This window comes from Protopterus annectens, chromosome 1.part0 (assembly GCF_019279795.1).
Source record: "Protopterus annectens isolate FY-2018-M chromosome 1.part0, PAN1.0, whole genome shotgun sequence".
In the NCBI taxonomy this organism is placed as follows: Eukaryota; Metazoa; Chordata; order Ceratodontiformes; family Protopteridae; genus Protopterus; species Protopterus annectens.
In genome coordinates this window covers 377,351,529-377,373,857 of record NC_056725.1, presented here as the reverse complement: position 1 = coordinate 377,373,857, position 22,329 = coordinate 377,351,529, and the positions used below count along the sequence as shown (strand labels likewise).

The 22,329-nt window shown below is 41.9% G+C and overlaps 1 protein-coding gene across 2 annotated transcripts in view; it reads left to right on the top strand.

The window, feature by feature from the left end:
* Positions 1 to 22,329, top strand: part of MSH2 (mutS homolog 2) — a 1,108,457-nt gene that overhangs the window by 683,032 nt on the left and 403,096 nt on the right. For both annotated transcript variants that reach the window (XM_044060178.1, XM_044060185.1), the window contains one exon: positions 395 to 518. In XM_044060178.1, coding sequence (XP_043916113.1) covers positions 395 to 518 — 124 coding nt within the window. The remainder of the gene's footprint in view (positions 1 to 394; positions 519 to 22,329) is intronic.

Genomic DNA, 22,329 nt, shown 5'->3' with positions numbered 1-22,329 from the left:
GTCCTTAATGAATGTGAAGGGTACTAGTTGGAAAACTGCCATATAGTCCTGGTGCCTGGAAGCTTACTGCTGCTAGATTGGCCTGCTGTGCAAAACCGGTTCATATTAAGTTCCTTAACTTGCTTTACATTTGAGTCTTTCATTAGTGTTGAGTATGTCTATAGATATTTATTTTGTTAGTAGATGAATTAATTAAAGAGCATTTTCAGCCATGACTTGGGCATCAGGCTGCAGGAGACATGAAAGTATGATGTAATGCAGTACAAATTAAACTCGGGACGTGGAACACATGCATCATTATGAGATGCATGTCATGAATACTAATACAGCATTCTGTATGTAAACCTGTTTGACATGTTCTACATTCTAATTCGTTTTATATTTCCATTTTCAGATTGAAAATCATGAATTCCTTGTGAAGCCTTCCTTTGACCCAAACTTGACAGAACTGAGAGAAAAAATGGATGAACTAGAAAAGCAGATGCAGTCAGCTTTGAATATTGCTGCTAGAGAACTGGGTAAGGATTTCTGACCAGCACTCTATTATTACTAAGCATAATGATTTCAGAGTTTTGTAGGCCGTTGCCTTTATGTAGCGGTTAAACAGCAGAAATTGTACAGTGGAGTCCTGGAAAGTTGCTTTCAGAAAAAGCAAGCAGCTAGACTTATTATTTTAAATCTGGCACAGCTTTGTACAGTTCTGATGTAATAATAAAACCTGTGGAACAAGACGCCCCATAAAGCCAAACATTACTAGTTTAGTTTGCAAAGTCATTCAGTAGCACCCAAAGCTTTGATAAGATTTACAGTTTGTTTGAAGTTTAAATCTTTATCTCTCCAGAACTTGAGCTCATTGCAGAGCTCACAAAGTTAACATGATACTGAGGACATGCATTTTTACAAAGGCAGCAGATACTAAGTGTAGAGATAATGCAGGCAAAAGAATACAGTGAAATTTACATTTGGTTTGTACATTCTGTATAAAGGATAGTTTAAGTTTATAATATAAGTTTGCAGTTGTCCAGCAAATATGCTATCAGTTGAGACTCCTGTTGTCAACTGCAAATTGACATCTGTTGACAAGTTATGCAGTTAAAACCTAAAATAAATTACTCAAATATTGTAAGGGGGGCAAGACTTCCTGCAATCCTGTTCCTATGTAACTATGTTCTCCACACTCACTAACTCTGAGAACATGCAGCAGTGGGTAAAAAGCAAAATTTCTGTAACCCTGCTACCCACTGATCTTATTCTTACTGACATTGTCACAACTGTCATCAGTTCGAGAATCTGTATTAACAAGAAAATAAAATGTATGCCATTTCTGAATAGATCATGAGACAAAAGCAAATATAGCCAGCAAAAATATGATTTTTATGTGCTGGGAGTTGCATTGCAAATTCTCACCCCCTCAAACTCCCCTGAGGTTTTACTCACTACATATTTTATTTTAATGTAGTGTACCCTTTATGTGCTGGTTGCAGAGCTATACTTTTAATTTGGTTTAAAATTTGTGCATATATTTCTGGACCTTAGGCCGGGTCACAACTTAGTGAAGGCTGCCTTACCTTATGCCTGATTGAATCTGGTGAGTGTTAGTGCATCTTCATTGTTAACCTCTGAGTGAATAATAGAGTTTTAAACTGCAGTTTATAATACTGCAGACCAATGACTTAAGTGCACTATTTTGAATCGCATTGCGGAAAGAAGTAGGGCAGGTCAGCCTTTTATTGAAAGCCAGCTAGCTTTCTGTGGTAGAGTCCCAGTGATGGGTTCTGGATTATGTCAGAAAGTTAATTTGCAAACTGTTTAAAAAGATCTGCGGTATGCATGCATCTGTGGCACAGTGGAAGGTCATAAAAGGTGGACAGACTGTTGCTTACTATTTTGTTGCCAGGGATGTCCTTATATCAGGTGCAAGTAAATCTGAAATCTTGTAGTGGAGCCTTAACTGAAGTAGCACTTTATTGACTCCTGTTTTTCAGTATGATCTTGAAATGAGACTGGGATCTAGAAGAATATTTAGTTAAGTGATAAGTAGCTAATGGTGTTTAGTGGGTCTCTTACATACAATGTGGAATTAGCTATTTATTTTCATAAGTATTTGTCAGTATTTATGGATAACATTATTTGAGATCCTATCCATAAAAGAAATAGTCTGACTGTAGTTTGAGTTCTAGGGGATTAGTAGAATTGAGATGAATAAGAACAGTTTATCCATGTACATAGTTAATTATAGAACAAGGAAGTCTTGTAAGATAAATCTTAATCAAAATAAGGAAAGCAGAAATTGCAGAGCATTAAATTAGTACTGCTTTAAACTTATTAGAATGTCAGCGTTCACTAGTTTAGATGCATCCCCAGCTTGCATAGCTGACAAATTTTGCTAGAAGGGATATTGGTTTAAACTTAAAATTACAATATTCAGTGTTTCAAGTGCACTACTTAAAAACACTGCTTACAAAACTTGGAACATGTTGTGTCTTTCGGCTTTTCCCGGTTAGGGGTCGCCACAGCGGAACTCCGGTCCGCTAATGATTGGCAGTAGATTTTTACATGCTGAGTTGCCAGCCCTGGCACACCACCTTCAAAGAAGGTACGCCCATTCACGCATGTCTCCGCGCAGAAGACGCTCTAGCTGAGAATCGAACCGGACAGCATCTTACTGTGAGGCGACAATGCTACCGCAGCACCACCACCGCAGTTTCAGAAGGAACATGTAATTTAGTTAAAAATTACAAGAATAATTTAACATGGTTTATTAACTTGATTTTCACCAAGATCCTAGAATCACTAACCGCTCTTGTATGTTTGCACGTCATTGAAAATTGATTCCAACTCATGTCTTTGGCACTGTGGGACACCGAGTATAATTAATGGCACTTGGTGCTAATGCAGGTTATTAACCCCTTACCTGCAGGAGCTGACAACACTAGGCACCACTGATGTACCACTACTGCAGGTGCAGACTTTTCTCAGCTTTAGTTGTTTAGTGTATCTTTTTTATTTTAAATCCATACTAAACTGATTATAAGTTTTTAAAAAAAGTTCTTTTATTCAGGAGATTTGCATGAGAATTTCATAACTGACTAGTGTAGTAGCTCTGCCAGCCAAACAGTTATCCTGCAGCATCCCATTAAAATCAATAGGAAGCCTACAGCAGAAGTGAGGCCATTTTATCTATTGATATGACTTCTTACATGAGTCCCCATGAACATAGTAATAGGAGATGGGTAGCCACCACATGCCCTATTAGTTTGCAGTCTACACACCTGAGCTCTGTGCTTTCCTGGCAATCTTTAGTAATATGGCTTGAGACTGTCACAAGAAGGTATAACCAAAACCTAAAGAATGCACCTGTCTCACAAGCATTACTGAGCACTAATAACAAGTACAAAATGTTTAAACCACAAAATGACTCGCACAGAGATGCATTTTGTTTTTAATCAATTTAATTATATCAGGAGAAAAAGCTCTGCAGTCTACTGGCACAGATTTCTTTGGCATGCAGTCATATCTGTAGGCAGTAAAAGTAGATGCTGCCCACAGCACCGAAGCACTCTTACTGATTTTTTTTTAAATTTTTACCACTATGCATGGGGTATGATGATAATGATGTATAAGAGCAGGTTAAAATACATTACTGTGCCAATTCTTTCACACCTTATGGTCATCACATCACATTGATTGCCAGAAGGTGCAGTCTGTTCAGGACAAACGCAGAAGGTATTTAAGGTAACAACAATAAAGTGATCATTACTGTAGCTGGTAGGCTGCGGGCCAGTACATAGTATCTGAGAGCAACAATCTAAAAAACTTGACTGTGATATTTATTCGTTCATTCATTCATACATTTATTTAACATTTGTGAACTGAGTAAGAGAAATGGTCCAAGGACCCTTTTCAGCCACAACCTAGTCCGGAGGGTTCAGACAATACAACTAACAGCAGACTGTAGACCTGTTTATGTTGGCATTGGCAGTAGCCTAGTTGTAAATGGAACACAATATCAAATTTTTGTTTAGGAACAGATGATTTTGAATTTTCAGGTAGGTGCAGTTCGTTACCAGCAGAGCAAATTAGTTTAGCTGAATGGTATTAAACCTGTAGATGGAGTACATAATTATTCCTTGCCTTATAGGAGCTTTCTAGACCACATCTTTGAAGCACTATAGGCAGGCTATTTTATCAGATAGTTTTTAGCTGTAGTTTGAAGTTAATTTGTTCGTTTGTTTTATTTCTTCTGGGAGGTTGTCCTAACTGGAAGGTGCATTTTTAGAGAAGACTTTTTTCCAGTAGTGTCTAATTTTTAAGGGGGGGGGGGTCTGCCTAAATGAATACCAGTTGTATTTCCAAGGAAATAATTACAATCCCTATTTAACAGTCCAGCCTTTAAAGCTGGATAGTGATATTTATTCTTTCAGTTATTTCACAGTTTAAAAAAAAAAAAAAAAAAAAAAACAGGGGTGTACACTAATAGCGTCAGTCTTTTGGCAGGAGATAGCCAGTGTATGTTTGAAAACACGACAGTTGTGTGATGTGGCTAGCATCAGGGTGTGGTGTGTGCATCTGTGAATAACAAGTTGCAATTCGTTACTTCACATTCACACATCAGAAATGCACATATGGAACAGCTCTGTAAATGAAATACAAGGAAAGTTGCAGAAGTCATGCTAAACAATCATTGATGTAGCTAGTTTGCAGTGAGAAGAGTGGGTATACATTACTGTGAATGGTTCTTAGATTTTCCTCATGGTTCAACATCAGAATGTCCTTGGGGTGCGGAAAGGATGCATGTTGGCACATATTATGATCAGTATCAAATTAAAACATCAAGGTAAAATGTGTTACTGTAGCTGTTAATTGTATTTGGTTTTCTTCTCGACGTGACATCAGAAGTCAATGTCTGGAGGGCAGGTGATGTATGAAAGCAAAAGGCAGTTAAAGGATCACTTCTGAATAATTAGTGATATGGTCTGTTGGGGATGGTATCCACTAAGGGAGCCATTTGATTTTTTTGTGACTTCACAGTCAAAAGTGGTGAACCCTCTTAGAAGGAGCTAATTCCACTGGGACCATATGTATTTGATTTTTACCAACATATCTTTAGACTCCAAGTTTGAGCTGCCTTAGGGGAAGTGATCTATGGCCTGTTATGTACAGTTAACATGTCCAGCATTTCAGAGACATTTGTTGTCGCAGTTTGGCATTAACTAATGGTCATGATATGTTATCACCTGTGAACTTCGTGACCATTTGCTGGCAAAGCTGGGTGAAACTAATGCCTGGAATTTATGTGCACCAAGCCTTCATTAATCCAGAAGTAAAACATTATTACACCAGCTAAGGCAACATTTCTGGTTCTGCATATAAGGGAAGGTCCAAACTACATTTTCTGACAAAACTGTATCGTGCTGGCATGTGAACTCGTATTGAAGTGCAGTAAAATCCTTGGGAGTAGAGTGGCCTACCCAAGTGTCTTGAACCAAAGTATTATTGTATTAGAATTCCCTGATATTTTTTTTTTATGTTTTTATTATGAATTGCCTTAGGGAACTAATTTATGGCCTTTTGTACATAGCTAGTAAATCCAGTGTGTCAAAGGACTTCTATTGTCAGTCTGGCAGTATAGCCATTTTTCATCTGTGAACTTTTTTGCCATTACTTTCAAAACTGGGTGAAACTATTACCTATAATATATGAATGCTAAATAATTAGAATAGAAGCAAGAAGTAATTTTTCATTGCATCAGCCAAGACAACCTTTCTTTTTCCTGAGTATAGACTGAAGCCTACAGTCGTTCTGATTACAGTTTGTCGTGTAAATCAGGATGGAAGGGCAGTGAAGTCCTTTGGGCTAGAATTGTATTCTTGAGTGTGTTTTGTGCCCAGTTGTCTTGTGTGTGTGTGTGTGTGTGTGTGTGTGTTTATTTTTGTGAAATGGCTTCAAAGAACTAGCATATGGCTTTTTTGTCAGAGTCTGGCAATATATTTGAATCACCAGAGGCAATTTGACCTTTGCAAAAAAAAAAAGACTGGAGAAAACCTACTATCTGGAACCGTGTAGTAAGCTTTCATTGTGTCCGAAGTAAAATCCTGATGTCCTTCTGTTCTGCTTCACGTATGGGTCTTGGATCCCAACCTCTGATCCAGCTCAGCCACCTCCCACAAACTTGAACTTCCAGGCTCAAACTATTCCCCTACACATAATCCTCCACATAATCCTCCATATGCAGCCTAGCCTCCTCAGATCTCGTTTGCCGCCGGTGTGCCCAGATGTGTTTTTTTTTTTTTTTCCAGGCTCAGATAAGCATTTATATTTCATATTTCTATCATCTTATTTAGTGTTCCTTCTCTTAGCTTGATAAAGAGTAGTTTCCTTCCTCCCCTGTGTAGTTTTTATGGTGCATTAGGGGTCTTTCGCTTTTTTATCTCCTGCCCTTTTTTCTTTAGGGCTTTGGTCCTTCGTTTTTATTTAACTTTTTTTTTTTTTTAAAAGTCTTTGTTTTTGGCTACTTGCTCTTAGTTTAGAGTATAGTATTTTTTGATAGTTTGTCTTTAGTGTTGTTCTTTCAGCTATGGAGAAGCCTTCTGGCTTTAAGAGGTGCTCCAATGCAAGAGGAAGATTCCACATTCGGATGCAAATGATCATTGTCTTTATTGCCAAGGGCCAGGTCATCTTGAATCTTCCCTACAAGGTGTGAGAGAGTTTTAACCCTAGGGCCTTGCAGGAGATTTTGAAAGGCCTGTTGCCAGCTTCTGTTTCTCCAGAGATTCAACCCTCCTCCAAGCCTTTGCTAGGCTCCAATGCAAAAACATCCTAAGAGCCAAGAGCTTCCTTGGAGCCTCCTGTCAAAGCTCTGAGGTTATCATATTCGACCTCGCTGATGCTGAGGGCTCTGTCGGATCCGATTAACCTAATGGCTCTGAGTGAGCCTTCCACTGTGCCCTCTGATCCTAAGCCTCTTGATCCAAATAGCCCTCCAATCCAACACGCCTACAGAGAAGTGTAGAGTCCAAACCAACAATGTCTGATAAACATGTTCTTTAATATATACTTTTTTTTAAAAACAATAAACTAATTCTAAAATGTTACACAAAGCAGTTTTTGTCTCACCAGTGGTGAAACTTCAGTTAAAAGCATTGTACAAATAACTGACAGTAAACTAAACGAACAAACGACTAGTAAATAGAAAATAAAGCTACACCAGACCACTGAGTCACTCTAATATTTAATACACGAAAAACAAAACATTCACTGAGCGCTTTCACCCGGCTCTATGCTGGGTTTCATCAGAGTACAGGTTTAACGGAGCAGTTGCCTTTTATAGTCATCACTTAATTGACTCCAATTATATATCGATCATTAAGGTTTAAACACGTAAAACATATGAACTCAACTTCATTTTGTAAATATAAAATACAGAAATAAACCTTTTCGTTTTTGACTGAAAGGGTGGTGTCTAGTAATAAATTTGCAATTAAAAATTTGTGTTTTGGGTATGTAAAAATCCATAAATGTCTTACAATATTAATTAAAAAATATGCTGCAGAAAGTGCTGAATAGCATTTTTGTCATTTTGTTGCTCCTTTTCTTCCAGTAAGTTTTTAAAGTGGTCTTAGAACTGTATAAAATAAGTTCAAGGGGAGGGGACGTCAAAATCCATACAATGTGTTTAGAAATTAAATGGATGTTAACTATGCCAGCAACTAGAGGCAGGGGGTTAAATGATTTTATACTTTAAGACCTATCTTAAGGTCACAAGGTCTGAAACTTTAATATTTAGGTATGGTTTTAATTATATTTAGATCTGATGAAGCACCCAGTGTAGGCGTGAAAGCACTCATCATCTGTTTTGTTTTGTATTAAACGTTACTTTTGATTTTACTCTGCACCGACTGCCTGGCTGTTTTTTTGTATAAAAGTTTTTAAAGTCCCACTTTCCCCAAGATTGTCATGAAAGATGACCAGTAAAGTTTAACCTCATTGATGTCAACTTAGGAAAAGTGTAAGGAGCATCCATAGACTTTAATGGATGCATCTCTATGCATAATGCTGTCCGGTCACTGAGGAATACACTAAATTTATTTGGGCGTTAGATTAATAAAAAAAAGAAAGTTTAGAAAGTTTAAAAGCGCTCAAGTAAAAAAAAAGAATTTATGTATTGCAAGTACATTGCAGCAAATGACTCCTTAAATGTCGGGGTCTATATTAGATCAGCAAACGCTTAAAAAAGCGAACGATGATTGATCGACCATATGTAAGTGAAAGCTTACAATCTCGAACTGTCAGGTCAGCAATTTTTTTCCTAGGGGAAAAAAAATCGCTGATCCAAAACACATACACACAACACAAGCACACCAAACAAACAGAAATCCACACACATACACCTAAAATCTGACACCTAACACTACACTAAACTATGCACACACCACTAACTATCCACTTACCTTAACCCTAACCCTAAGGTCCGTCACTATCACACACTCACCTCACCCGCTCCCTAGCCCTAATTCACCTAAACCCGTCCTAACCCTCACGTCCACACAGTCGCACACATACCTAACCCGAGCCCTAACCCTAACTCACCCAACACTCACGTCCACACAATCGCACACTTACCTGAATCCGACCTGCAACTTTCCACCACAGCACTGAAAATCCCGAAGCAACAGAAATGGACAACCAAATTCTTTCCCTAGGAAAAAATTTGAGTTTCTGATGCTTCGATATTTTTAACATTCGCTAAAATAAGGTCGATCAATCAGCATTCGCTTGTTTAATCGTTCGCTGATCTAATATAGACCCAAATGTCACGATGTAGCTATTAATATGAACAAATAACTTTTAAGAAGAATATTTACTACAGTAAGGGCAGGCTCATCTTTTGCATTTAGTAGTATTTTTGGACAAAACTTTGAGTGGTCACTAGCCCTTGGTGTGTTGGAATCCGCTTGTTCATTAATATTTTGATCCTTCTTCCTTGCATTTTGCAGAAAAAAAATCACAGAAATGTGGACCTGAGGGTTCCATCCAGATGTTTCTGTTTAATGTCATTACAGTAATATCCCAGATTCTGTGTTGTGCAACCCTGTTCACTGTTGATGGAATATCCTAATAGGCATCCATTACCTGGATTAGATGTGTCCAAAAGAAGTCCAAGTTAGAGATATACATGGATGACTTCAGCTGTATTATGGAAGTTCCTACCAGTAGGTAGCTAAACAAATATTAGCCCATCAACAATTGGCTGTGTGTGTAATAAAGTTGATTTTTAGGACTGAATTGTTGTATCACCTGATTACATCTACGTGCTTTTGTCTGCTCTTCCGATTAATAAATGGCAGCAGACCCCCTTCTCAGTTTTATTGGACCCTAGTTCATCCAAAGTTAGATTTCTGTTAAAACCTCATCCAGGGAGGCTGCATGCCATAGAAGTATGAAGCCCCAAATCCTAGACAACTAGAGTTCATTTAGTGACTGGGTTGCTGGAGAATCCATTGGGGGAGACCTTTTCACCTGTCTCTCCCCCTCTCCCGTTGTCATGCTGTCTTATTGCATCTCTAACCCCTTAGACCTTGGTGGAATTCTCAATGGAAGGCTAACGTTCTACAAAAAAAAAATACCCTTCCTGGCTGACTGGGTAATAGCCACTCCACCCAACAGAGGGGAGTAAATGTGTTACAGTTGCTTTGGCAGTAGTTTAATGGTAAGCAAGCATGGAGGAGAAAAATGCACCCAGAAAGCAAATTATTAAAACATAGACCCAGTCAGGAAGGGTGGTTCCATTTCCCATATTTGTTTTGTACCTGCTGGGCTCCAGTTGAATAAATGTGCCCTGTGTCTATGCAGGAATTATAAAGCTCAATGAAAGGTGAATAACACACTAATCATGAGTTGGGGAGATGTGACCACATTTGTGAATGAGAGGACTTGTTAATGTGGTACTGAAGTGGCTTGACTGCAAATGATTGGTATACTACTACATTGTCTTTTTGCTTTCAGCATGAATTGTGTCTTGGCTAAAGTAATTGTAGGTCATTCCACTGGTTGGATGATTGTAATATTTGCTTCAGCATTGTTGCCATGACAGGCATTTAAGCAGTGACCACTCGATCATCAGTTCACAAATTAGGTAAGCATTTTGGCTTGAACATTCAGCCCCATCCTAAAGCTAAAGATCCCTTTCAAGTTTAAACCTACCTCCAATGCCTTCCTCAAGGTGGAATTTTGTAGTTGCAAGACTAATGCATCAGCGGACTGTTGAGATAGCCCTTTTCTCCTACCCTCACCACTACCTGCACCTGAAGGAAACATTTTCTCCACTCCATGTTTTTGGTAATTAATCTAGCCAAGTAGATTCCAAGATAAAATTGCTTGCAGTGTTTACTCCCCAAGTAGTATTCCATACAAGAGGAGTCTGAGCAATGGAACATTTGGAGTAGATGCTGCTATACTTGGTCATTGTCAAAGGTGGGCAGTCCATCCTTATGCATGGTTCTTGAAATTTGAAGTCAGCAGAACAGGACAAAAGTAGTGCCACTGTAGAGGGCCACCTCCAACATCAACTGATAGGGTGGACCCTTATATATGTATAATATATGCTTGTATTAACTTGTATCTAAAGAGTTATTTTATTAAGTATTCATATCCATTTGATTTTCAAAAATTGCTTTACTACAGATAGTGGTTAGGTGTTTTTTTAAGATTGCTGTTTATAAGGATTCCAGCTATCAGTTTTGACCACAAACCTAACACATTTCCTCCGTGCTTTACTTTATACACTTGTTTCATAGCTATCAGCCCTGGACTCCATCATCTTTATACTGTATAGTGTTAAAAATATTTTGTTTTATTGCAGATTGCATTTAACAATTTATAATGATTCTATGTGGCATATATTTCCCTCCACACCTTGCATATTTCCTCTTTACTTACTAGCAGCCTTGTACTCCATTTTTATTCAGCCTGTCCCCCCTTCCTTACTGTCTGTGCCCCATTTTTTCTCATCACCTTTCTCTTCTTCCTCTCAATTCTTGTTTAAGCCCTCCAGCTGCTTCATATGGTTACAGCACTTCTGTCTGCCACCTTCACTTTACTTAATCTTGCAGTTCTTTTGCCTTTACCCTTCCTTCAAATTTCTTTCATTTTTTTCTGCCTTTTTCAGTTGTAGCCTTGCTTTTTTTAATACTGTATATTCCACTGGCAAATTTTTTACTCATGATTAAGTACTAGCACTCTGAAGTTTGACTGAGCAGCACCAACCTTCCAGGAATGAAAAGAAAAACAGAAATAAAGTTAAGCGTTATTAATAAGGTAGATGCGCTGCTATGAAGTCGGCACTTGGCAGAGGTAAATGTGTAATTATGTACTCAAGGAAATACTATAAAGAATAACTGCATGTTTAAGTATGACACAAGAAATGGTATCTCAAACAGGTATTGTGTTAATAGGTACACAGAAAATAATTGCTGCATATGTAAGTATGTACACAGGAGATGCCATGTCAAACAGGTGCATGTGTAAATATGTACAGAGGAAGTGCAGGAAATGTTATATCAAAAAGATGCATGCATGAGTATGTACTCAGGAAGTACTGTATCTGACAGGTGTGTGTACAAAAATATACACAGGAAATACTGTATCTAACAGATGCATAGGTAAATATGTACAGAGCCCAGAACAAGGAGATGCCACTAGTTAAAGGACTCCAGGCAAAACAAACAGCCAAACCGTAAAACAAAATAACCAGAAGTCCACCGTTCTAGACTTTTAATAAAACAATAAAATCAGTAAACCAGAGCATCTGAAGTTGTTAATCTTCTTCCTATTTATCACTGATGGGTTAGGTTCTGAGCCCACGGAACCGAGTCTGCCTTATACCAAGCTTGCATGCATCAAACACTGTCAAGCTAACCTGCTATCCACAATGCCTTTCACTCAGTTACCTCAGACCTCATTTGCCGTGCAGCCATATACCAGCGTTTCATCGAGCTCTCCAGCTAAGTGTTATATTTTTCAAAATTTTATAAGTATTTGTGAATTTTTTCTGTCAGTTTGCTAATTTTTCTCTATTTACCCACTCAGCTCCACCCACAGGTATTTCATTTTGTACCATTGTTGGCATTGACCCTTTTACCCTTGTAGTATTCCCAATACCATTGTTGGTATTTCCCTCTTTCTCTCTCTATACTTTCTTCTTCTTTAGTGTGTGTGTGTGTGTGTGTGTGTGTGTGTGTGTGTGTGTGTGTGTGTGTGTGTGTTTTTCCTGTTATGTCGGAAAAGAAAGGGACTACAGGGTTTAAACACTGCTCCTCTTGCAGTGGTAAACTCCCGAATAGTGATTTACATGAAGAATGTGTGTATTGTTTGGGGGTTCTGCACTTATCGAGGAAATCTCCTTGTGATATTTGTGCCAGCTTCAGTCAGCAGACGCTAAATGAAAGACGCAACAAGTTGCTTCTTAAGGGCCTGCTTCCTTCACCTTTTTCGGAGGCTATTTCTGAGTCTGAGGTCTCATCCCCTCCTTCTGTGGACAAGAAATGTCCTTGTTCAGACCCCTCTTCTCCGGCCGGTGATAGGGGCAAAAGCCATAAGCACAAAGCCCACAAGACTTCTACCGAGCATCGTATCGCTTCCTTGGTTCCGACCACCTCTGCTCAGAGTTTGGCTCCAGTGGTTCATACCAAGGTCGCCTCGCTGGCGCCTGTTCCGGCTCCAATTTCAGTGCCTACTACAACCTCGGTTACGACCAGTTTGCCTGTCTCTACCTCGGCACTGATGTCCCCCATTTCTGCTCCGTCCATTCCAACAACAGCTTCGGAGCCATTATTGACCTCCACTCTGGACCGGCCTGATTCCCCCTCAGGGGCGTCGGTAAGGTCCACTCGGAGCCTTTTAGAATTGGATGTGGTGTGCCTTTTTGATCAGCTGCTGACCGCCAGGGGAATACAAATTTTCGTAGACACCATCCCACTCCAGGCTTTGGGTCTATTACACTGGCAACACCTACACACTCTCCTCCCTTGGAAACCTCAGTTCTGAGGCTCATATTTCCAACGTCTGTGAGAGGACCCCCTTCCTTGGCGCTGACAATGACAGTGTCTGAGGCTCCGAGGCCCCTTTTTGTGTCTGTTCCATTGGAACCCACCCTTCCTTAGTCTCATGCTTGGGGGGGGGGTGGAACCCTTAGTTCCGACCATGGTTCCGGTTGTGTTGCCAGTTCCGTCTTCGGGACTAAGAGTAGCTCCCACCCTGCTTTTGCTTGAGGCTTTATCCCTGGAGCGGACTGCATGGAGCGGGGTGTGACCCCGGTTCCGAAATTATCTCCTTCGGTTCCGGACTCCCATTCCTCTTCAGGCGGACCTGTTTTCCGGGTGATGGAGAGGGTGCTCACTTTAAGCAATCCTCCTATGTTGAACATCCCACCAGTTCCCTCTGAGCCACAGGTGTCAAAGGCCACCCCCCCAGGACCTTGAGAGCGCAAGGCCCAGGAAACCCTGTTCAGGGTATTTCCCTTTGAGTCTTCAGATGCTCCCGCTGAAGACCCCCCTTGGAAATGTGTGTGTAAGAGGTACCACATGGACTCCCCAGAGGAGTCTGTCATGGAAGATATGGACTACGATGATGGGGAAGGATCCCCACAGTCACCCCCTGACTATGTCTCCTTTGGAGACATCCTGGAAATCTTGAACCAGAGGGGTGACTGAAAGCCCCTCCAATCCTTCCTCGGAGGAGTCCGTGTTCCTGCAGGCCTTCCACCTACGACCCTCTACTTCTTGGGTGACCCCCCCCCCCGGCCGATGAGTTGGTCAAGCTCATTGTGCAATGGGCATGGAAGAACCCTGACTCCATTGAGGCCATCCCCAGGAGATCAGATAAGATACTCTCCCCTCCAGAGGATCAACCCCATTGGTCGAGAGGTTTGCCAGTAGATGCTATGGTGGTAGCGGCAGCCACGAAAAAGGACCTTGCGGAGGAAAGTCCTGCTGTTCACCCGCCCAACAGAGAGTCCCGGGCGGTGGACAGGTTAGGGAATTGAGGTTTTGTGTCAGCAACCTTTGCTGTCAGGTCTCTGAACTTTCTGGCACATTTTACGAGGCTCCAGAGAGATCTCATGTCCAAGCTCTCTGGAACCCTCGCGGGTCAAGTTTCGGATGGGGCACGTGATAAAGTTGCTTCCCAGCTTGCCACCTTAGAGTCGGTCTTCAATTCGTGCTGTCCCACGCAACGGAAGGAGCGGCTAGAACTACGGGTGCAGGCATAGTTGTGAGAAGCCATGCCTGGATGCGCATTTGTGACCTCGTGGACTTCAAGTCTTCTCCCCTATCGAACCGTCAGCTTTGTTCGGTGCTAAGGTCAAGGATACATTAGCCAGGTGCAAACAGGATGGGAAGACCTTGTCTGCCATGGGTCTATGTTTTTCCAAACCTCAGCATTCCTTCTCCAGGAACCAGAGAAGTGGAAAGATGTGGCACAAGAAGTCTCAAGGTCCTTCCCGTGACGCACGTGGTGAGGACCCCCAGAGGCAGAGGGGGTTCCAATAATGGAAGACGCCCTTTCGGGGCAGAGGGTGTCCCCAAAATCATGACTCCAGAGATTCTTTCTCGGGAAGACCGTATCAGTGCTCCTGAAGAGGTACCCGATTGCTTTCCTCTGGAAGCAGTCGGGGCACGTTTCTGTCTGCATCAAGCTGCCTGGCTCTCCATTACAAATGATCAGTGGGTGCAGAGAATAATTTGCAGAGGCTATCACATTCCCCTAATCTCTTATCCAAGACATCCAAAATCCCTTACCGGTGTTCTACCCAGTCAAAGGGAGGAGGCAGCTTCTGAAATACGAAAGCTATGTCAAAAATGAGTCATCCAACAGGTCCCCCCCAGACCAGTGCAGGTCAGGGTTTTACTCAAGATTTTTTTAGTGCCAAAGAAGACCGGGGACTGGAGGCCCATTTTGGATCTCAGCCAGCTAAACAAATCAGTGGTCCAGACCAAGTTCTGCATGGTCACGATTCAGTCCATCCTCTCCTTTCTGCGGGAAGGTGTGTGGATGTTCTCATTAGATCTCCGGGATGTGTATTACCACATCAAAATGGACAAGCGCTCCAGGAGTCTCCTTCGCTTCCGGCTGGGAGCCAATCACTACCATTTCAGAGCCCTGCCATTTGATTTCTCAACAGCTCCCAGAGTGTTCACAAAATGCCTAGCAGTGGTCACAGTTCATCTGAGACTTCAGGGATTCCAGGTGTTTCCGTATTTAGACGATTGGCCCCACTCCGTCCCCACCAAGTGCCTTCTGGTCAGGGCCCTCCACTACACACTAGTTCTAGCGGAGTCGCTGGGCATCACCATCCACTGGGAAAAATCCAACCTTCAGCCCTCACAACAGTTGGAATTTATAGGGGCAGTATTCAACACTCAATCAAGTCTGGTCTTTCTTCCCCCTCACAAGCTTCAGAGATTAAGGGCACAAGTTCAAGTGATACTCTGTCGAAGAAAGTTGTCTGCAAGGGAAGTTCTTCAGGCTCTGGGGTCTATGGCAGCAGCCATCCCAGTTGTTCCCCTAGCCAAATTACACATGAGACTACTACAATGGCTCCTTTTGTCCCAGTGGATATCCAATCTTCAACCCTTGAGCTCACAGATTCTCATCACCAACACCTGCAAACAAGATCTCTGATGGATGAGTACAGATGAAAATCTTTGGTGTCGCCCCTTCCAGGCTCCCCAACCCAGCACCATGGTGACCATGGAAGCTTCCCTGATAGGGTGGGGGGGGCCACTTCCAGGGATACTCAGTCCAAGGCACTTGGTCCAGCATAGAGGTCAACTTGCATATCGGTGTCCTGGAGTTAAGAGCGGTGCTTTTGGAGTTGCAAGCATTCCACCCACTCCTTCCATCCGGAACGATTGCTATCCAGTCAGACATGTCCATTGTCGTTCTCTGGTACATAAAGAGGGAGGGACCAAATCCTACCCCCTGTGTCGCGAAGCTATGAGAATCTGGCATTGGGCGATAGCTTCCAACTGCTTTCTGATCCCAACGCATATCCCAGGGAGCTCCAACGTGATTGCGGACAGGCTAAGTAGATGCACCCTCCGTCCTCACGAGTGGTCTCTCAATCCGAGTGTGATGGCAGAAATCTTCAGCCATTGGGGCCAGCCATGCTGCGATCATTTTGCCTCCCTGTCAAACACAAAATGCAGCAGCTACTTTGCCCTCTTTCCCCCTCATGGGGAGTCACAGAGAGACACTTTGATTCACTATTGGCCCACAGGTCTCCTTTATGCTTATCCTCAGATTCCTCTTATCCCCCTTTTTCTAATGAAAGCTTTTCGGTTGAGAAGCAAAGTGATTCTCATTGCCTCATTCTGGCCTCGTCAGGTGTGGTTTCCCTTCCTCATCTGTTACAACTTCCTTGGATCCTAGACACTCGTCAGGACCTCATATCTCACCCACAAGGGCTGTCTCCACCGAATCTATCCACTCTCAAGCTGACGGCTTGATTCCTCCACTTCCGTTAGTAGCCAGGCAGGAAACCCTCTCCTCATCTGTTCGTGATATTATCCTGACCTCCCATAAACCATCCACCAGAAAACTTTACAGGGACAAATGGAAATCATTCTCTATCTGGTCACGTAATCGGAAGCTAGATCCCTTCTCAGCCCCTGTAGCTACTGCTCTTTATTATCTTGCTGAGTTGTTTGACGGTGGTGCATCAGCTTCCACCATTCGAGTCCATTTAGCAGCTATTTCCAACTTCCATAATGGTTCAGATGGAGTCACGCTTATTTCCCCTCGACTTTGCAAGACCTACCTCAAGGGAATTTTCCACAGCAGACCTCCCATCAGGCAACCGGTGGAGGCATGGAATCTCTCTTGGGTTCTTCAGTCTCTCTCTCTACCCCCTTTTGAGCCTGCTGTGACATGTGATCTAAAATTCCTGTCATGGAAATCCTTATTTCTGGAGGCGGTCACTTCAGCCAGATGAATATCCGAGTTGCAAGCCTTATGTATCAAGAGCCCTTCTCCGATCTTCCATAAGGACAGAGTATCACTTCGTACTAACCCATCCTTTCTCCCCAAGGTGGTTTCTGATTTTTCTGTTAACCAGTCCATTGAGCTCCCTTTATTTTTTCCAAATTATTCAAACAAGGGAGAATACTGCCTACATTCAATGGATGTTCATAGACAATTACGTTTCTACCTGAACAGAACTAAGTCCTTTCGCAAGTCGGACCAACTTTTCATTTCCTTTCTGGCCTTAGAATGGGATGTGCATTATCTAAAGTTACTTTGTCAAAATGGCTCAGGGATTGCATTAGCTTCTCATATTCGCTTACGAATGAATCTAAGCTTGGTCAAATCAAAGTTCACTCAACTAGGGCTATTGCAGCATCGATTGCCTTCCACTCTAGGGCCTCCATGGATGACGTCTGTGCAGCAGCCATTTGGGCTAAACCCCATACCTTTATCAAGCATTACAAATTGGATCTGATCTCCAGGGTAAGAGTGGCCTTTTGCTCAATTGTTCTCAGGAACGTTCTTCCATAAGGGCCACCCAGGTTCTCTAAGTAGCTTGGGATTCTGTCCCATCAGTGATGAATAGGAAGAAGATTAACAACTTCAGATAAAGAAGTTATGTCTTACCATAACGTTCCATCTGAGTTGTTGGATCTTCTTCCAGTCATCACACCCTCCCACCGACCCACACCAAAGGCTCCTGGTGGATCTTCTGGGTCTTTGTGGTGTTTCAGGGTTTCTGCTCAGAGATGGCCTCTGACTTTCTGTTTTCTCCTATATGTTGCATGCAAACTCGATCTGAGGTAACTGAAGGGCATTGTGGGGTAGCAGCTTAGCTCAAGACTTTTTGGTGCACGCAAGCTTGGTATAAGGCCGACTCGGTTCTGAGGGTTGGGAACCGAACCCATCATTGATGACTGGAAGAAGATCAACAACTCAGGTGGAACGTTATGATAAGACTTAACTTCTTTTGTCGAGTGAATACTCTTCCACAGTGTTATAAAACTCACTACATCAATGCACTTTGTATATATATCCAGCACAGCCCACAATTAACAGTGATTAACAACAATTAATGAAGTGCCCCATCCTAACATACACATTTTTACTCAGTTTATCACAACCTTATACTAGACCAAATCTTGTCTATCTTTTAAAACAGGTTTAATACTAATAGTACCATTGAGGCCTGGTGAGCACAGCCCTAAAAAAGTGAACTATTTAAAGGAAAGAGGCATTATAGAAACCAACAAGAGTTTGTGTCCGATAGTCCTCTTCAGGCTTGAGATCATTGAATAAGATGAGCTTTCGTAGTCGCTTCTGATAACTTCTCTCAAGTTGTTCCCATGTTTACAGCTCCAACATTACTTGAGCCGAGACTCGGCAGGCATCATTTGTGTCCAGAATCACTCTGTGGACCCCAGCGTCTGACTCAAGGATTGTGGTTATGGGGTAAGGTGGCATTCCCACACTCTTGTTCATGACGAAGTTACCTGGGAGTTGGATGAAGGTCATGGCCACCCACCTGCATCTTGAGGTTACCCTAAAATAGAGACCTAAGATTCCAAAGCATTTGGCTGTCTGCCTCAGCTGCATGGGCCTGAACAGCATTCTTCCTAGGTCTACTCGCAGGGCTTAGACAAGACTGGCTGAGGAGCCGATTGAATTAGAGATCCAGGCTGCCATAGTCTGTGAAGGACCCTGCCCCAGGAACACTCTTCTGATAAAAGAAAGAGGAACACATCCCAATAAGTAAGCTCTGATTTCTCAGACTCTGAGGAGGAGGAATTATCTTGCGTCTGCCCCCTATTATGTAAACTCTTGAGTCTGAAAGAACATTGGCCTCAGCTTCACTACCTGAAAATTTTGTTTAAGCCACCTTTAATTGGGTGACTGAGTCTTTCACTTGGGAGGCTAAGGAAAATGTAGTCCAAGAAGATATGGTAGTTTCTTGGGCTGCTAGAGGCCAGGCCTCTTGCTGTTCTCCAATGCATGAGATGTTGGATGATGTGTTCCTTGACGCAACCCCTTCCTGCCTGATTCCCAGGCTTTTGTTCCTAAAAAACCTAACTGTTTCTGCAGGTTACTTGAGTCTTCCAGGCAACTGTGTAAGAATTTTGTAGTGGATCCATATGTGGTGTCTTTGGATTCCAGGAGCTGCCAGGATACATCTTCAGATGATAAAAAAGCAGGGCTGTCGATCATTATTGACCTACACCTCAACTACCCTACCCATGAGGGCCCTCAGCTGCCAGTTTCTCATGATTAAACACCAGGAGAACATTCTGGATCAGCTGAAACAGAAAACAGAGGAGATTCAGATAAGGGCCTTCAGAAGGAAGTGCTGGAATTGTGTAATTTCAGTACTTCGATGGCTAGGCACTCCTTAGTGTGGCTTTGATGTTATGGATGCAACTAGAAGGGAGTTTGAGATTAGAAGGCATTCTTGATTGATGGGGTCAAAACTGCCCTTTTGTGAACCCCTGTTGAAATGATGATCAAGAAACTTGAAGGCAAAAACTATGCAGACAATTAAATATCTTCTTCATTCCCCTCCACCTAAATGTCAGGAACTATTCCAGTAAAACTTGGTCTTTCTTCCCAAACAAACCAAAGAGAAAACTTAGAAAATTCATTAGAAAGTGGCAGATAGATTCTAGGGGAAGTAGCTGAGAGAATTTTAGTAAAAGACGTTGAGATTTAAACAATATTATAGAGAAATCTGAGAGTAGGTGGATAGTGAAGCTACAAGCACATAGAACCCCTGGATTAAATACATTTGTACCTTTAAAACCTTTATTAAAGGAATGTAAATTGATTAATTATTTAATAATTTATACTGATTGATTTTAATTGATTATGGTATGTTTTGAGCTTGTGGTTCATTTGTTCTATGTCTGATGAAGTGCCATGTTGTGGGCATGAAAGCGCTTACATTTTAATAAAGGATCTGTTTTTATCTGAAGTCCTGGTTGTCCTGGATTGTTTTTGCTAGTTCCAGTTTCTTGGCAAGGAGCAGGTAAGTCAGCTCAACATTTCCCCCACAAATAAAATCTCGTCCCAGCCCTTTCCTCTCAACCTCCCTTTCCAGAAAAAAAAAATAGGAGGCTTGCTGTCCCTACTCTTGTCACAGTGGTAACACATCACAGAAGACAAGTAGGTCTAGGTTTCATAAAGTCAGGCTATTCCATGCATTTTATGAAGTTATAAAATTGGTAATCCCTGGCTTGTACACAAGAAGAAAACCTTTAGGCTCAAAGCTGTATAGAACCAGTTAACAACTTGGAAGACAGGAACAGGATTTTACTCGAGACTTTTTTTTTCATGAAAAGAATGCTCTTGGAGACGCTTCTAAATCTATGAAGACTAAAATTATTTTTAGTAACAAAATTCAAGATGCCAACCTTACAAGCCTGTTATCCTTCTAGGTCATCCTACATTTAAAAATACCCAATTTGACAATCCCATATCTTAGGGAGACAAGCAGTTCCTACACTTCAAGGCTGGGGGCTATCACTTCCAATTCTGTGTCTTTCCCTTTGGCTTGTCTACTGCATTCTGAGTTGTTTACAAAATGCCTGGGTCCCGTAATTGTCTTCTGCAGAACAAAGAGCCTCATGCTTGCCCTTACCTGGTCAATTGCCCAATCCAAATATTCACTCTTTAAGAAGTCTGAAATCCATGCAGATCACCATGGACTTACCTCCCTAAGTAGGTCTTTCCTTATATCTACAAAAATGTGCTTAATCCCTTTCACCAGGTTTACCTTTCTCTGAGTGGATCTGGACTCAATGGACAAAAAGGCTTACTCTCCTTGAGAGAAAATTCTTTTCTTGTATTTCTCCCTTAGAAAAATTGTAGATCAAAATACAGCCAGAGAATATCTCAGGTAGTAGGATACATTGCCACTTTGCTTTTGATGGTCCCGTTAGCCAAACTGTAGTGGTATCTGAAGAACCACTGGGACAAACACCTGCACTGTGTGCAAACCCTTATTCCCCCTTTTTCCTTTTGTAATAAAAAGATTCTGTGGTAGGTTGAAATCATACAGATCAACATGGAGTCCCCTTGCATCTAGAGACAAGTGGCATGTGCTAACTATACAGATGCATCAGACATCACCTTGAGTGCCCAGGCAAGGGACAATGAAGGTCCAGGGTATTTAAGATGATGTCTAAGCAAGCATAAATGGGAAGGAAATTGACTGTACTGAGGGACTAGTTGGTATTCGGACTCTTGTCACCCAGGCCTAATCATAAATAGTCAAAACCAATAGCTAAACACAAGAAACCACTGTCTTAAAGTCCCAAGACTGCAACAAATATCCAGTATATGCAAATAAATCATCTCCAGGGTATCATGCTCCATGCATTTTTTTAATGTAACAACACAGCAAATGCTTTTTCACCCGTCACTTCTTTGGGTTTATTGAACTTTAAGCCAGTGGTCTCTCGTGTTTAGCTATTAGCTCCCAGTCGTATGGACAGACAGCACCACAGTGATGCAAGGTACCCACTCCTACCTACTTTGTAGGCTAAACATACAGGTTTGGGAGCTAGTACAAGAGGTGAGTCTCGCCCTTCTAGCCCAATATCTTTCAAGGCAATGCAACAACTAAGCCTGACAACTTAAGCAGAACATGTAGAGCTAATGAGTGAATGTTAAAAAAGAGAGGTGTTCCTATATCTGACTCAGAAATGGGGTGTGCTAGAAGTACACCTTTTTCTTCATCCCAGGATAAGCAGCTCAAAGTTTGGCATTAGAGGCCTGCAGAAGGGAGTCTGGAAGACAGATGCCTTCTCCTTCCAGTGGACAATTCTGTTTATAACTTCCCTTCCTTAACCTTCATCCCCAGGGTGCTACTTCTGAAACAGGAGGATGGGCCACGGGTGATTCTAATAGTTTCCCTCTGACCCAGACAACATTGGTTCTTACTACTTTTGAGCAAGGCCAAAAAGAAACTGAGTGCAGCTACAGTGGGTGGACCTGTTTCATCAGAGTAAGTGGTCCTTCATACACTCAACATAAACATATTGAAACTGGCAGGATGGCAAATGTAGTACTCATCCTCTCCACATATTTGTTTTTTTTTTTGTCTTACATATTTTGAATGATGCTAGAAAGTTTACCACTAGAAACTCATGCACATCTAAATGGACATGGTTCTAATACTGGTTTCCAAGCAGACAGCAACCATTGCAAATCAGGCTATCTCTAGTCCTCCGACCTTTTCAAACAGGACATGTGTTACGTCTCTGTTCAAGTCCATGTCTCTCAGCCTGTCTACTTCAGACCCCCCTCCTTACT